The 16,438-nt window shown below is 42.7% G+C and overlaps 1 protein-coding gene across 2 annotated transcripts in view; it reads right to left on the minus strand.

Moving 5' to 3' along the window:
- kiaa0825 (KIAA0825 ortholog) overlaps window positions 1-16,438 on the minus strand; it is a 160,657-nt gene that overhangs the window by 129,953 nt on the left and 14,266 nt on the right. For both annotated transcript variants that reach the window (XM_021315778.2, XM_036144422.1), the window contains exons 3-6: window positions 11,148-11,307; window positions 10,143-10,325; window positions 9,779-9,958; window positions 9,345-9,669 (exon numbers count right to left, since the gene is read on the minus strand). In XM_021315778.2, the coding sequence (XP_021171453.2) occupies window positions 9,345-9,669; window positions 9,779-9,958; window positions 10,143-10,325; window positions 11,148-11,307 (848 nt within the window). The remainder of the gene's footprint in view (window positions 1-9,344; window positions 9,670-9,778; window positions 9,959-10,142; window positions 10,326-11,147; window positions 11,308-16,438) is intronic.

Raw genomic sequence — 16,438 nt, forward strand, 5'->3', positions numbered from 1 at the left:
CCAGGTTTATTCTGGGATTCAGTTTCACACAGGTGGGCTACGCTAATTAGGAAACTTCCAAAATCAATTAGTTTGCACTGAAGGTATTAGAGCAGATGTGGCTGATAACAACAAGCATGCAACATTTTTTCAGATTTTTATGGGTAAAAAAAGTTTTAAATAGCAAATTCTTTTCCCTTCACTTCACAATTGTGCTTTACCTTGTGTTGACCTGTTACCACAGTAATGAATAAAACGGATAGAAGCTTGCGTTTGTATGGTTGTGGTTGCGCTGGATTTATCAGTATAAATCGGGCAGGACAATAACATACGTCACACCTTTCAGACAATTCGGTGAAATATTTTGAAAACTGCGCATCCTTTTCTCTCTGCATTATAAATACTCATTGTTTTGTGTTGGCCTGTCAAAAAAAATGTCAATTGATTACATTGAGATTTTGAAATTTGACAAGATGTAAACAAAAAAATAGTTCAAGGGCTATGAATAGTTAAATTCAATTCAATTCAATTTTATTTATATAGCGCCAATTCATGAAACATGTCATCTCGAGGCACTTTACAAAGTCAAAATCAATCATATTATACAGATTGGTCAAAAATTTCCTATATAAGGGAACCAGTTGATTGCTTCAAAGTCCCGACAAGCAGCATTCACTCCTGGAGAAGCGTAGAGCTACAGGGAGAGTCGTCTGCATTTTCCATGGCTTTGCAGCAATCCCTCATACTGAGCAAGCATGAAGCGACAGTGGAAAGAAAAAACCACCCATTAGCGGGAAGGAAAAACCTCACAGTAGATTGATACATAATCCAACAAACACATGCATGAGAGTGTTACCTAATCTTACCCGCAAGATGAATTCTCGCGGTATTTGTGCGTTCACAAACACACGAGAATCCATCTTGTACCGCTCCCGCTTCAACCGGTTTGTGCCAGAAACACAAATGGTTCAGGCCAATCACGTTGCAGTATTAATGGTTTGAGGCGGGACATATCGGTGTGATGAAAGCAAGCGCTGACGAGCACACAGTCGAACCAACGTAAGTAAACATGGCAGCGCGGGAGGACGCACGTGTAGCTGCTGCTATCACATTTGCTCTGTCAGAATCCACCATTTCATCTTTGAAAGAAGAACAGCAACAAATGCCTTGACTGGCTTATCTTCTTGTCGTTTCTCGTGACATTACATTTTCATTTGATACCGTGATTGGCTTTGGTAGGCGGGCACCAGGTGTCGCTTCGCCCAATCAACTTGGAGAGTTCTACTGAACGTCCCTCCTCACGGATCCGATGGAAGCAGTCCCAGATCGATAATGTGCAGAACGGAGAGTGCCACACATCATCAATCTGGGTGGCCAGCCTAAGTGTTACCCACTTCTCTTTTAAAGCCCCTGTCCATTAGGAAAGACGGCTGCTTATAATCAGCTTTGCTCTGACGGACGTTTCGTCCTTTTTAATGTGACCGGTTCCTGTACTGACTCAGGATGAGGGAGGGCATCAGAGCGTAGATTCGATTCAACCTGTTGGTTTCCTATGATAGAAAACCTTTGACTAATTAGCATTTCATGACGAACTGATTGGACTGAATGGGACACCGTAGGCATAAAACCGGAAGCGTTTGGGTCTGTAAGGTGCCTAGAGATTACATTTGTTTTGAGAAATAAGCTGCGGTGACGTACCAATCTCCAGTATCTTCTGGGCGGTCCGGCTATAAACGCTTCGCTGTGTGTTATTCTCACAGGGCGGCGTGCAGGGTCACGTGGCTGCCTGGAGCCACGTCTGGTGTGCTGCGCATCAGTTTTTTGTCTGTGGGTGGAAGAAGGCTCGGAGTCACTCCAGGCCCCCTGCTAGGCCCAGACAGCTAGGGTCCTCTTCGTCAGTTGCAGCCCACTGCTCACTCAGACAGCCTTATTATGTGAGGAGTCCTGCTGTGATTACTCAGCATACAGCGGGAACGCGTGCACGCACATGTAATCACACATAACCGCCCCAAAATGGCTCTCTCTTGCGTCTCTGTCCTCGGGTGCTGTCCAACCGGGCCTCAGCGGGGGCGACCTGGCCTTCGCAGAAGGAGGGAGCAGCGATATTTGATACCTCAATTAAACTGCTTTGCCAAGATGGAGACGCAGGTGACGTTTTTTTTTTTTTTTGTTTAGTTTTTTTGGTGTTGGCAGAAAGGCACCCCTGCTTTCAATTTGTTTACCTATTACTCAGAGTGTCTGCTTTGTTTTCACCTCTCGTCACACTGAATGAATATTTCTCTGGCCTTTTCTGCATGCTTGAACTGAGTAGCTGGGATGAAGAGCGCACGGCAGAATGCATTGCGACGATAGCAGCATTTCATTAAATCCCACTTGTTTAGTGCCCTTGTTCACATTATTGTTTTCAACCCCTCGGCGAATCACACCGACTCTTCATCCCAGAAGTGTAGCCTCCTCTCAATAAGCCGTCCATTTTTTATTTATCCCCCCCCCCCCACCCCACACTCTCCTTTTGTCAGAGCTTTCTCAATAGAAGGTGCCAAGAAAATGCTCATATCCTTGAGCTGCTCAAGAGCGATACACAAAAGCCATTGTGGCCACTCAGAGGATATGGGCAAAGTAAATAAATAAATAAATCAAACATATTATACACATTCTTGAGGCCCGCAAAACATAATCTTTTTTTCTGAGATTTTCACCAGAGGAATGATTTAGAGAAAATGACTGCTGACAAACACGCATCCAAAACACAAGCAGGGATAAAATGACACAGCTTTTCTCGTTGCGATTGGTAAACACATGGTGTTTGCGGCCACCTTTTTTTTTTTTTTTTTCTACGCAAGAACTTCTAATTATTTGAAAATGCAGCAAGAAAGCTGCATTGGAGAAGAAGAAGAAGAAGAAGAAGAAAAAAAAAAAACACCTTTCATACGCATCACACCAACAGCTACACAGTGACACACACAAACACCCCCAGACCATAATTATGTGGCAGTATGCGGGTGCACGTCCCTGCCTGACAGTGTGTATAAACTCAGGCAGAGATATGATCTAGTGAGGAGCTGCTCTTATTAAATATTAACAAACGCCATTCCCAAGTAGCCTCAATCCCCATAAGCACCTCCAATGCCAGTCGGTGCCTCAGCCGAGCTATCTCTCACGCGTCACTACAGAACCTCTCTCCCCGCAGAATAGGCAGTGGTGTTGTCTCCGAGAACGAGTTCAAAGAGTCTGAAAGGGCGGGGAGATGGGAAGGGAGTGCAGTCCTGGATAAAGCACTTGCAGTGCATGTTTTAACCATGCTTTTTTTTTTATTATTATTATTCTATATGAAGCAATTGCCGACGTCATGTGGGGAAATTGGTGCAGCTGGAAGTCCAGTGCTATCAGACTAGAGTAAGGCCGAATTTCTCCGCCGCGACTTTAACCCTTTGGTGTATTGTTAGGCGGAGGGAAAAAAATGGTACGCGTGCGCTCACAGAGAAGTTCATGCGAACGCTTTTGATGTCTTACAAAAACAGGGATCTGCTAGGCATGCAAATGCAAATTACTAATATATGGAAATTTAGAGGTGGATTTTCAAAAGGGAGGTATTAAATGAGACTTCTTCACACAATTTTTAATGTAAGCCTGCAATTAGCAGGCGCGCACACATACGCACATGCACACACAAAACTGCCGTCATAAACTGTGAAAATCCAACATAGCAGCACATGCATATATCAAAATGAGAAGTAAATCATTTTTTTTAACCCAGATCAAACATTAGGTAGAACTGATGCATTTGCACTATTTCTTAGCACGCTATTTTACCTCGTTACCTTAAAGACCTTAAAGTATTCATGACGTCAAACTTTGCTGAAGATATTTACAGTTATAGAAATCTAAGTGGTGCATTCACATCAGGAAAAACCTTTGGACCGATTGCTTGGCCTGGACCAAGAGCAGGCTTTATTTTGTTGTTGTGGCTTGTTTGCTTTCACATTGAACATTTTACAAATGAGCCGTAAATTGCAAAACAGCCACGCGTGTAATGGTCGTTGCTCTCACTGGACAGAAAAGAAAAAGGACGGCATTGCTTTTTGTGCTGTTTTTACAGCTGCAACATCATTTTGAATGTCAACAGCAGCTCATTCAATGCAGGTTTTGTAATGTTATATTTTGGAGTGGTGTTGGCGAATACTTGCTGCCCGCTGAAGGAGACAAAGCACTATGCGTTCCCTAACCCACAGTAGTAGCGTTAGCAACACTAAGATTCCACGTTCCCCCGTGAACGCTCTGTTCTGTACACGTACGTGACCGTCCGACTGACGGAGAAACTGTGTTTTCATTTTAATTAACGAGAACGGTTCAACGTTCTCCGTGACTTCTCCGAACGTCACCGTCAGACGACCAGCTCTCTGTTGTTCACCATCAAAATACGGAACAAGTACAACTTTCTGCTCCGTTCCAGTCTGTCGGGCTCTGACTAAGTCGAGCTCCACAATTGCAATTGTGGCAAACAGGAAAAAGGACGTCAGCAACCTCCGGTTTGTCAAATGTAAATAGTGTAAACAGAGATCGTTAACCAGAATTTATTATTTACCTGTTTTATTTAAATATTGGATGCAAAACACGCTTTCTGCACCATAAGGAAGCAGATTTACCTTTTCAACATTTAATTTGAAACCTTATAATCCTCTCCTAATAGATTCGCATTCTGCTTGTAATGACCATGGTTGCATGTGCTCTCCTTGGGCTCCAAGACACTTTGGAGCAGAGCTAGACAGAGTAACCGCAGAAGTAGCAGGCTTTGTCTATCACGGACTCGCGGAGGCGGTCTGGAACAGAGCGGACATGTCCAGGAGCGGAGGATGTGGAATTACGGGGTCAGGGTTCCTTTTTGCCAGGTGTCCTGCAACGGAGGCTAGCTAATTCTAAAACAACCGTGCGTTTTCTTTAGCCAGATCATATTTAGGCAGGTTTGTATTCAGACCAGAAGTGAATCACACCGGAGTCCCTTTGGAAAAATCTCAAAAAGTGGGTCTCGGTCCGGTTGTTTGGTCCTGACCAGGGTTCAGCTGAGTGTATTCACACGTGCACTAAAGGGCCAGACCAAGGAGGAAACAAACTCTGGCCTGTTTAAAAGCGGTCCAAACGTTGCAGGTGTAACTACACCTTAAGTTTCTTTAAGGATATAGATAAACAAAAGGGTGGAGAGGTGAGCGCTAGCATGACTGTGGTATGACTGTGTCTGCATGGTCATTTGTCCCGTGTGTCTCTATACTGCCCTGCGATGGATTGGCGACCTGTCCGGGGCACAACCCGCCTCTCGCCCACCGTCCGAGTGAGAGAGACACCGGCGCAGAGTTTTAAAACCAAACGTCCTCGATGGATTAAGGTTTGTCGGGTTTAGAAAGTAAACTAGAATGAGCCTCACCGTTCTTCACAGAACAACTTTCTGATGTCTTGATCTGATCACGCTTCACTGAATGTGTTCCACAGGATGAAACAGGAAATGGTAAAAATCATACCATGTAACAATGTTCATGTCAGTGAGTTAAATGACTTTGGTTCACAATAAGTGAAATTGCCCACTTCTTTGAGAAAAATGTTTTTTCAACCTCAAAGAAATAAACTGAACCAAAACAAAAGTCAGCACTGTTGCCTCGAAGTGAGAAGCTTCAGGGATTGAATTCCAGCAGGAGCTTTTCTGGTTGGAGTTTATACATTTTCCATGAGCATACCTGGGTCTTATCCAAGTACTAAGGCTTCCTCTCACTGTCCCAAAAACTTTATGTCGAGTTCATTGGTCACTATTGTTGCCCTGTGATAGTCTGATGACCAAGATCTACGCCACCTCTCAGCAGGGAAACTGCTGGAGACAGGCACCAACCCACCCACCCAGAAACCCAAAACTCCCATCACAACAACAGCAACTGGACTTAAAAGCTCCCATCGGCTCACTGAATTCTCTTATATAGAAGATGATCAAATACGACAGCAAAGATTCCTTGAGTCCAAACTTTATACTTTCGATGTTTGATGTCATGTTGGGAGTATACTATCTAGAAATTTTTGTTCACTGACATTGTCCAAATTGTTGTATCTGTGATTTTACATATATCTCAAGGCCAGTTAAAAAAAAAATAAAAAATAAAGGGAAGGAAAAAAACACTACAAGATCTACAGTAACATAGTTTTAAACCCTCTCGGAGGGACGTACACATGAAGACTTGGACCATCTTCACGTTCCATCTGGGACTCGGTGAGGTGTGCTGGTAGAGTCTAAAGCCTGCGCTGTTCCTGACCAACCTGTCGAGCACAGCTCCAAACCGCTTCCTTCGCTCCAGTTCACTAACAGAAGTACGGAAAAATGGGAAAAGAAAAAGAACGAGGAAGAATATGTGAGGGATGGAAGAAAAGGAAGAAAAGAAAGGATGGAGGTGGTGGACGGTGGGGTGTTGGGACCCTTCACATCTGTCTAGGTACAAAGTCAGAGCCTGCCTTTTGAGTCAGTGGGGTTAAAGGAGGAGGCAGATCTTGCTGTGAGAGCTGTTAAATGGTTCAGTGGTTTGACAGTGGCTGATGCTACAGACAGCGCAGCTCCCCCGGGAGCCCGCGGAGTTCCCTCCCCTCACCCCCCCCCCCCCAGCAGGGCTCTCATCAAAATATACCTACCGCCTTCCTTTACTTCACAAATAAACAATAACACAGCGGGAGCAGAGGGATGGATCTAAGGAGTCATTGGAGGCTTATGAAAAGAGAATTGCTTTCTTTGACACTGTCATAATTGTCTTGACAATTATGTGCGTTGCATCCAGCATACAGACAATGGAGTGTAAAAGCAGATTATGCATTAAGGTTCCAGCACTGGCTTTTTAGAGAGCCACGGGCATTTGGAGTGGCGCTTAAGTTTCTGTTTTTTTTTTTTTTTGGGGTGGTGTTGTTTTTTTTTGCGGAGACTTTAAACATGAACAACTCAAAAATGTAATCCCAGTTGTAGCCGTGTTGCACACACACACACACACACACACACGCACACAAACACATAAGTAAAAGCCGCACAGGCAAAACTGCTCCATTTTACCATCATTACACAGCACGGGTCCCTCGCTCCCTTTGGAGCCGTGTTCTGCCTCCGGTGCTACATTTGACGGTTTGTTGAACGGCACGTAGGTGTGTAGCCTCCGCCGCGTTACGTGATCAAACAGCCCAACTGACGCATGGCCAATTATCCCGGCTGCCTCCTCTCATCTCACGTTTAAGGAGAGGGAAAGTAAAAACCAGAGAAGGGAAAATGGGAAGAGAGGTAGGGAGGGAGGGGGGATACGAAAAGAAAAAGTAGCGAGACTGGTGGTGTGTTTATCGAAGAATGGCAGATGCAAAAGCGCTCCTCTCCCCGTTTCCACAGGGAAGCTGGCATGTGTACCATTTTGAAAAAGTAAACAATGGCTCAGACTTTTTTGTGTTTGTTTTTTTTTTTTTATTATTGTGAATCTTTACTCTCAGCAAGTTGTAAATAGGCCAATATGAAGGAAACAAACAAAAAAAAAAGAATGTGAAGGGATGAAGGGTCTCTGTTGTCCGTGCGTAACCCCATCACTGAGAACGCCCTGTGCACTAGAGAAAATGCAGGTGCATCTCAATAGATTGGAGTAGGATTAAAAAGTTTATTGATTTTAGAAATTGAATTTAAAAAAGTGAATGTCACGAAGAAAACGGCCACGTTACAGCCACGCACAGGCATATCCGGCCCATGGGTTACAGCTGTCACATTCACCAACAAGAATCAAACCTGGACTTAGGAGAAGAAGGACGAACCAATCGCTAGTTTAACGACAATGGTATCACTGGTCTCTCACCCCGGAGAGAATGCATGGAGTGTTAACAGGAGCAAGACGAGAGAAATATGCAGGAGCTGGAGGCCACTGCTGAGGCAACCTTGGCTTCCTTAACACCTCAGAGCCACTAGCTGATCGTCTCCATGCTATTACACACTGATGCAGTCGTGTCAAGCAAAAAAAAAGCCCTTTCCCAATAATGAGTGTATATAATGTAAACTACATGGACATACTTTTCAGCGGGTCCAAAGTAGGGCTGCGCGGTATATGTGATAGATGGTAGAAACAATATGAATTTGGCCTACGGCAGAGATGTGAGCTCCGCCGTCCTATCGTCTGCCTAGACATGGTTGCAAGCACATAGACAGCTGAGCTGGAGGAGTTGGGGGGGGGGGGATAAATTGTGCTACGTTAGCGATTTGGACTTGGTTAGAATACATCAGATGTAGAACAGAAAACAATACTTTGCTAGATTTGTCGAGTGACGGCAAACAAAAGGTAACATGAGCAGTTTGTTTCACTATTTGAAGACGAAGTACATGCGTAAGTATGCCGAGTGCCAGAGGCTGCGCTCGGCTCAAACACCTGCTCCGTTAACACATGGGATGAAGCTAAAACATTTTTTCCCTTCTAGCCAACAGCAGATCTCCATTGCACACGCTTTTTCAAAGAGTATGGCCTTTGACCGAAAGAGTAAGCGAAGGAGTGACATAACGAGCGATCACGAAGTACTATTCAAAGATATGGTCCATACAGTGGAGCACAGCGGGTGTAAAGAGATGGTTAAAATGTGTGTGTGTTAATGAACCATTTATTTGTACCTGCTTTTAGTGATATTTAAAAAATTTATATGCAGCATAAAGTGCTGGTTTTCATTACGATTACTGTTTTCAGCTAAATAAATGTTCTAAAAATTACATTACCTTTGCTTTTCATAAACATTTTCAACCTTAAATTTATACCGCGATATATACCGTTACCATGAGGGGATTTGATTTATACCGTGATATGAATTTTAAGTCATACCTCCGAGGCCCAGCCTATATTTGCGTATAAAAATCTTGTATTTTTGGTCTTATGGAACATTTTGTGTTTCAGGGAAACACGGGGTAAGATTGTGGGGTTTCATTGGCTGTAATCCTCAAAATTACCAGAAATTTTGTTGTTTAGAGCTTTATGTTCAAACATATGAAATCTATAAAAAAACATATATTTGAAATATATTGACAGTGCCCAAATCTTGGACCTTGGACCTGTTTGCCAGGAAAGAAAGAGGGCAGCATTAATTAAACAAAAACGCAATTACAATGGTAACAAGAGTCCCTCGCAGATGCCTCGGCTTTAGCAGACATCGGTACACACTGCAGTTGAAGGGCAAAGAAAAGAGAGGAGGGAGATAGAAACTCACTTTTATTTGGCCATAATAGAAAGCGAGTAAAGAGAGTAGAAATGAAGGGACGAAAGTGCACATCTGAATAAACCAAGAGCCACAAAAACCTGTGCAAACGAGATAGTGAAAAACTGAAAAAAAAAATGACTCACCTACAGTTGCTCGGGACCTTGCAGAGTATTTCTTTATCTTGCTGCTCGGCGCTGTGTTGTCTCTTTGGGCCGTTTCGAATTCTCTCTCCATCTGGGCGGCGAGTTCTTGGGCAACGGCACCAAAGTAGGCTACGTTCAAAAAGCCGAGGACAACGTGGGGCTCCGCTACTCTCGAAAGGACCTGGAGCTCCTCTGTGAGGGCCCGGTTCACCTGCGGCACCGCGTTGCAGAAACCCGTGGCCAGTCTGTCGAAGCCGGTCTCTCCACCTGGGCTGCAGCTCATGCTTGAGCGCAGAGTACTCACCACATACCGCTGTTTCAGACCCTGTACACACACGTCACATATAAAACATCGTAGCATTAAACAACTATTGCTACAGTATTAGTGTAGGGCAGCGTTTCTGAATCTGTGCATAATACAGAAGAGATTCCACCTGGTAATCCGTGATCACTTCACTTTCAGGATAGAGAAAAAACAACTGCTGAAGACATTGGACCCGTTCCTGGATGGTCATGGTGGAGATCTGAGGGGAACCAGGAAGTCCTGAGGTGCAGCGCGACAGCCGGTCCAGCAGGAAGCGTCGCAGCTGGAGGCGCACAGCGTCCCATGCCTCCTGGACGTCAAGGGGAATGAGAAAATGCCACAAATATTTACGCTGTAACTACCTCAAGTACAGTAGAGGCGTAATACAGGCTGCTGATTAAACCCTCATTTCAGAACACTTAGCAGCTAAATGAACAATTAAATTCATCAAGCCAACAAGGAATGGCTGAACTGAATGAGGAATAGTGCATTACCTCTAATGAAGAGACGTCTTTGACCGTGGGCGTCGTGTGGACAGAGGAGCCAGGCAGATGAGGATGAAGAGAGGGAGACGAAGAGGAAGAAGGAAAACAGACCCCACACTGGGCAGAAAGACTCAGCAGCAGCTGCAGTGTCACTTCTTCTTTCCCCTCTTCATCTGATTTAAGGTACTGTTGCTGAAAGAGAGAAGAATGAAGACATAAAGCGGAGCTGGGATATGAAAAAATCCACAATGTTTTCTTTAAAAGTGAACAGCTTTTTAATCAATGAGGCTACAATCTGAAACCAGTTGGTTGTCCTGGATTGAATTAAAGGGAATCGGTGTACGGCTACATTGAATCCAAACCATACATTTTAATTTGCCGTTATTGTGTGACAAAATGTGAAAAACTTCAAGGGATATTGGTACTTTTACAAACTGCAAACATACCCCAGCTAAAGATGGAATTTGACAACACACCTTGCTTCAGCACTGTACTTACACTGGAAAGGTATATCTTGGATATCATTTAGACTTAATCAATTAACATAAATATATGTTTATGCATATTTAAAAAAAAGACCGCATAGGATTAGAGCCACCATCTGTCAGTTAGATCTAAAACAATACCATCTGGTTAAATTTCATTTAGATCCCTCATCATGGCCTCTGAGATTCAATGCAGATTACAGATTGCAATCCACGGGTGTAATTGTTTTAAGTTTTCACAATTTAAATAACACTGGTACAAGCCTTTTTTGTTTAGCTGCAAATTATATGCTCTATTTTTTAACTTAGCTTGCCTATTTGGCTTCAATTTTCATAAATAGCTAGTCTTACTCTTAAAAAATAAAGAATTTTTGCAAAATATCTAGATTTTGTTTCTGTAATTTCAACATTTACAATTATAAACTTTTATTTAGTACATATTAATAAAAGTAAACTTTTTGTGGCTCCAGATAGCAAAGGTGAAAACCTTCCTGACCTCTGACCTAATTATAATTATAATTATAATTACCAGAGCTCTGAAGAAGTCTGAGAGGTCTGCGGAAGGAGACTTCAGGGCGTTTTGTGCTCTCGCGTTGAACCACTGTAAGACCTCCGTGGGACTGACTGGGCGATCCCCCGTTCTGGACTCTCCCATTTTGGCATGGAGGTCATTCAGCTGGTGTTCAATGCTGAATAAAAAAGAAGATGTAACATTAGGCAACTGATAAAACACTTGAAGAGAAATATATATTTTATTTTTTTTTACAGATACTGCATCTCAAATTGCACGAATTTGGCAAGTGTTTAATTCTGACATCGACAGAAAGGCACGAAATATGAAGATCTGCTAAATCTTTTACGCCCTTGAAACCTATGGATAGTATGTCAAATTAATACAACAGAATGCAATGTATTTTTTATTTTTTATTTTATATCCAACAGAAAGTAGTCAAATATTTGGAAGCGGAAAGGAAAAGGGACGTAGTTTTCATGTTATTTTGAAACCAAAGTATAAAAAGTGTACCGTGTCTTTGTGTTCAGCTCCCCTGTGTACCTGCAGATGTCATTTGAGGTATGTCTCCACCTCCTTTGTAGTTCTAGAGACTGAAATGTCTCACAATTCCTCTTTAGGCCTGGATGTATGTTTAAGGTCGCCGTCTTGCAAGAAAATTATCCTCCCTCACGGTCTCAAATGTTTTGTAGTCTCTGACAGTTTATTTTTTCCCCCAGGGTTGTGCTATTTTGACCTCCATCCATCTTCTCAACAACTTTGACAAGCTTCCCTATCGCTCCTTCAAAACAGCATTCTCACAGCTTGAAGCTGAAACCACCTTGTGTTGTGGAGGGTTCAGGGGATGTTGCATTAGGGGTAATGCGCGGGGTTGGTTTCCACCAAACATGGAGTTTTGGTGTTGGTTTTTACAGCGTCCACTACATACCTTGTGGCAAGCTACTAAGGAAACATCTCATGGCTTTCCTTCAACAATAATACTCATCTTTCCTTTTTCCCTTTGTGCCGTGAAGGCTATCTAGAATTGTCTAATAGTTGTCCTGTTGACAGATTCCTCCACCTGAGCTGTGGGTCTTTGCAGCTCTTCCAAAGTTACCATAGGCCTTTTGCCTCCTTCTCTGATCAATGTTCTTCCCAGTCCTGTCAGTTTAGGTGTATAACCGTGTCTTGGTAGGTTTAGCATTTGTCTCTTTCCATATAAAGAGGCAAAATTACACACAGGTGGACTCTTTTCACAAGTTGAAGGTTATAGCTACAACTTCTTCATCAAAACCATTATTCAAGACAAAAATAATACAGTGCGTCACCTACTGGCCGGGATTTAAGTTAAACTTGTAGCTATCTCCTTTAATTATCTTCTAATATAATAATTATATTATTTAATTATCTTCTGAAGGAAAGTGGGAGCACTACATTTTATTTAAGGGTATCAGAGTAGCGGGGTAAACTAAAATGTATTCCACACTTATCTGAATTTTTTTTTTTTTGGGGGGGGGCGTAAATAATCTTTGAAATCATAAATCTTTTTCCTTGCACTTTACAATGATGAGCTACGTGGTTTTACCCCTCATATTATATCTCAACGAAATACATTGAAATTTATGATTGCAACCTGACAAAGCCTGAAAAGGTTGAAAAGGTTGAAGGGGCATGGAGGCTTTTGCAAGGCACTGTAACTGTGATTATTACAACAGCCTGCCCTGGATTAAACCCGTCCGTCCCACAGCCGCCAGTTCCCATTTGAACTTCCAGTCCTCCTCAATCGTGCCACTGTGGGAAAAAAAATCATTTCCCCAGAGGTAGCATCCTGGTTTTCAAGTGCAACTCAACGAAATAAGGAAAGCCCTGCTTCAGCACAAATGCACAGAAACAATACCGCACACGCGAGTCAAACAGAAACACAGACACCGACGCACACGCGGCATCACTTTCAGGTCCTTCCACCTCCTCTCATTCAGCGTCTGCACTGTGAGAAGACAGATATAGACACATCAGCGGTAATGAACACAGACACCAATATATCAGTGTGTGAGTGTGTGCTAAGCATCTGGAGTGAAGTGGCATTACAGGCATCGGCAGGCGTCTGAAATACACACTTTTTTTTTTTTTTTTTTGCTTTTTCATGTCTTCCCTCTGCGCGCGCGCACACACACAAACACACACACATATACAAACACCGTTCTTTTGATGTTAACAGACGGCACCAGCTATTCGGTTTCCCGTTTAATATGACAGATTAGAAATGACATCTTTGGGCTCAACATGTTCAGTCATTTCCATGCAAATCGATGCTTATATATTTGGAACCTAGACAGAGTCAGAGCGAGTGTGCGCGTAAGTCGGCAAACCTGCATGATTAAGCAGTGTTTTAGGTTGCTTTCGTGTGCACCCGCGGCTGCACGCGGACAGGTGTGGATGTACACAAAGCTCTAGAAATGATTGCACGTCGCAGAGCGTGACACCAGGGCTCAAATGATTCATTAGACAACGCACGCGTTGATGAACTCAAATCAATAGGGAAATATAATTAGGAAAAATCAATAAGAGGCTATTTCTCTTTAATTTAATTGCACCTGTGAACCCACAAGTATTACACGTGGCACTTTCTTTATCTGACAATCATTATGAATCAATGATCTACACCGGTTGTCAACAGAAAAAAACCCGGGTAAAAATGACCTGCATTCGAGGCGCTTGTGCGCAGGTAGTTTCTGGCGTCCGGTTGTGTGCCTAGTGTGTGTTAGTATAGATAATGCAAAAACCAAAACGCCCGCCTGTCATCAAAAAAAGCTCGTCTCCTATCGCAGGTCTATAAACTGCCTCCTGCTTGCTCCCAAGCCATGAACGGATCCAGATGTCCCACAATAGCATCTCATTAAATAACCGTTCAATCTGACACACTTTCATTTGGGTGGGGGTTGGAAAGCGCAAGAGGATAAAATGTTACAGACTGTTCAAAGTTGATATCCTCTAGACTGAACGCTGCTTAATGACGTTCCTCTGTGGTTACTACCTTCTTGTCATTCTGCTCTGCTTCTACTTCTTTAGGCAACCCGGACGATGCTCCCCGTCGGCCCTTGCACTGACTGACAGAAAGTCAGGTTATAAAAAAAGAGGACTCTCTTTTATTTGATGCAAAATCATTTCTGTCAAAAACATCCAGAGCTATTTAACTCTTCTTAGTCGACTTTTACAATATACCCTTACCCTGTGCTTATCCTTCTTTTTTTTGACCACATGTTTCTGTTATTTTCTGTATGCTGATTGTACAGGAGATATTTGATCCTGTGCATGAAGTATGACCCAACAAAACAGAAAATCTACCTGTAAATATTTTCTTATCATAAAGAGAAGATAATATGATGGACTGAATGCAACAACTGAACCAGTTGACCAAGATTTCTGAATAGACTTCTGTGATTTGCCATGTCTGCTGATGGAAGACTGCTTCAAATTGGATGGCTGCACAGAGCACTATATGTGTGTTTATAGTAAGTCATAAAACCTGGATGTTCATTCAGGGCTCCACCCCAGGATGTTACATAGACAGCAGGTTTCAAATGGGCTCCCATCTGTAGCTCACTTTTTACCCACTCTCTGAAGTTCATTAAAAAGGAAAATAGACACTGAGCCGTTAACTTCACTCTTCCCACCAAGTTGCGCAGCAGAATGGGTATCCAGGGACCTTTGTCGGTACTTGCTAAATGCATTAGTTTTAATTTAATTCAGGGTATTTACAGCAAAAATAAATCTTTTATTGCCGTGGAAAAATCCAATCTTTAATTTAAGTACATTTAATTAACAGGGAAAAACTCATCTTAAGAAAGCTTTCTTTTATTTCTTTTATATAATAAATCCATGATTTTGTGCTATGTGAAACACAGATCTACTCCTATTAGTTGCTCTTCAAAGAGGGAAAGGCCAGAACACATGCTGAACAATAATTAAAAAGCTTAAAACAACTCAAACCTTTACAAACAGGGCTGCGCTGAGGACCTATGTTTACCTTGCCACTACACAAAGTGAGGAAGAGGGTGAGGGTTATAAACAATGATCGCTAGCTCGCAGAGAACTGCACCAAACCCTTCAGCAAAGATTAAGCTACTGCATTAAAAGGTTGATTTTTTTTAAAAAAACACTTCACACAAGGGCTCTAATAAATGTGTAGGGCGCTGTATATTGCACCAGTCCACAGTACTTGTAATCTCAGGACCCTTTAAACGGCAAACTTGTCCAATTCATATTTAAGCCGAACCTACAGAATCAAATTCTGTTCAGGTCGCTCCAGTTAAATAACATTTTCTATCAATGGGCCTTGGCTGTTCATTGGTCTGATCAGGATCAACCCCTTTCCATCCTTGGACCACTTTATGGATACAGGCTGCAGGCCAGGAACACGTCACAACAGATGCAGTTTTGAAATCATCCAACTCAGTACTCTGGCTAAAACTATGTGGTTCTTGTCACACTCTCTCAAATCCTTACTCTTTCATGTTTTCCTGTTTTCATCCAGAGCAGAATGTTGCATTGCAGCCTAACGTACCCCATCCACAAACAGGATCCATCAATAAGAAAGAAATCAGCGTTATTCAGCTCTCTCCTGTCAGTGGTCAGGTGTTCTGCATGATCAGTATAGGATAGTATGTAAAAAAAAAAAAAAGAAACATTAGCTTTGATTAATGGAAAAAAAAAACTGAGAAAAACCTGAGAGTTTGCACAGGATACTCAGTCTGACCCATTCCATGATCCCTAGCATGAGTTAAGTATGAGGATACAGTGACTAGAAAGAACGCTCTTTAAACTACCTCCTGTGCAACCAATCTAAAGCTATAAACAGAGAGAACAATGCCCTTTGGGTTCATTCTTTTTTTTTTTTTTTTTTCAATCTAGCTCTCCTACATCTCACCATCGCCTTCTCTCGCTAAAACAATGCACCGCCACAGCAGCTTCATCTTCAGACACAATTTCAAGCTCAGTCTTTTCTCTCTTCATTTCCCTGTCCTTCTCTTATATCCTCTAAAAACTCTTACTCACTTAATTTCCTTTTCTGTACTCTCACCTTTCAATTACCCCTCCTTAGGGCCTTGTGCCGTGAGTTATAAAGCCATTTTGGATGGTCTGTGTCAAGAAGTCCAAACCAGTTCCCTGCAATGCAGTGACCTTTTGCCCGCTGGCGTGAATGCTACTGGCAGCCTAATCAACTTGCCAGGATTAGCTCCCAGCTTGATGACTTTCACCACGCCGACATGCCAGGGGAAGGAAGCCGAAAGAGTAGGGGAACAGAAGAAGGTAAAGAAAAAAAAAAAAGG

The sequence above is a fragment of the Fundulus heteroclitus genome, chromosome 12 (genome assembly GCF_011125445.2).
Source record: "Fundulus heteroclitus isolate FHET01 chromosome 12, MU-UCD_Fhet_4.1, whole genome shotgun sequence".
Taxonomy (NCBI): Eukaryota; Metazoa; Chordata; class Actinopteri; order Cyprinodontiformes; family Fundulidae; genus Fundulus; species Fundulus heteroclitus.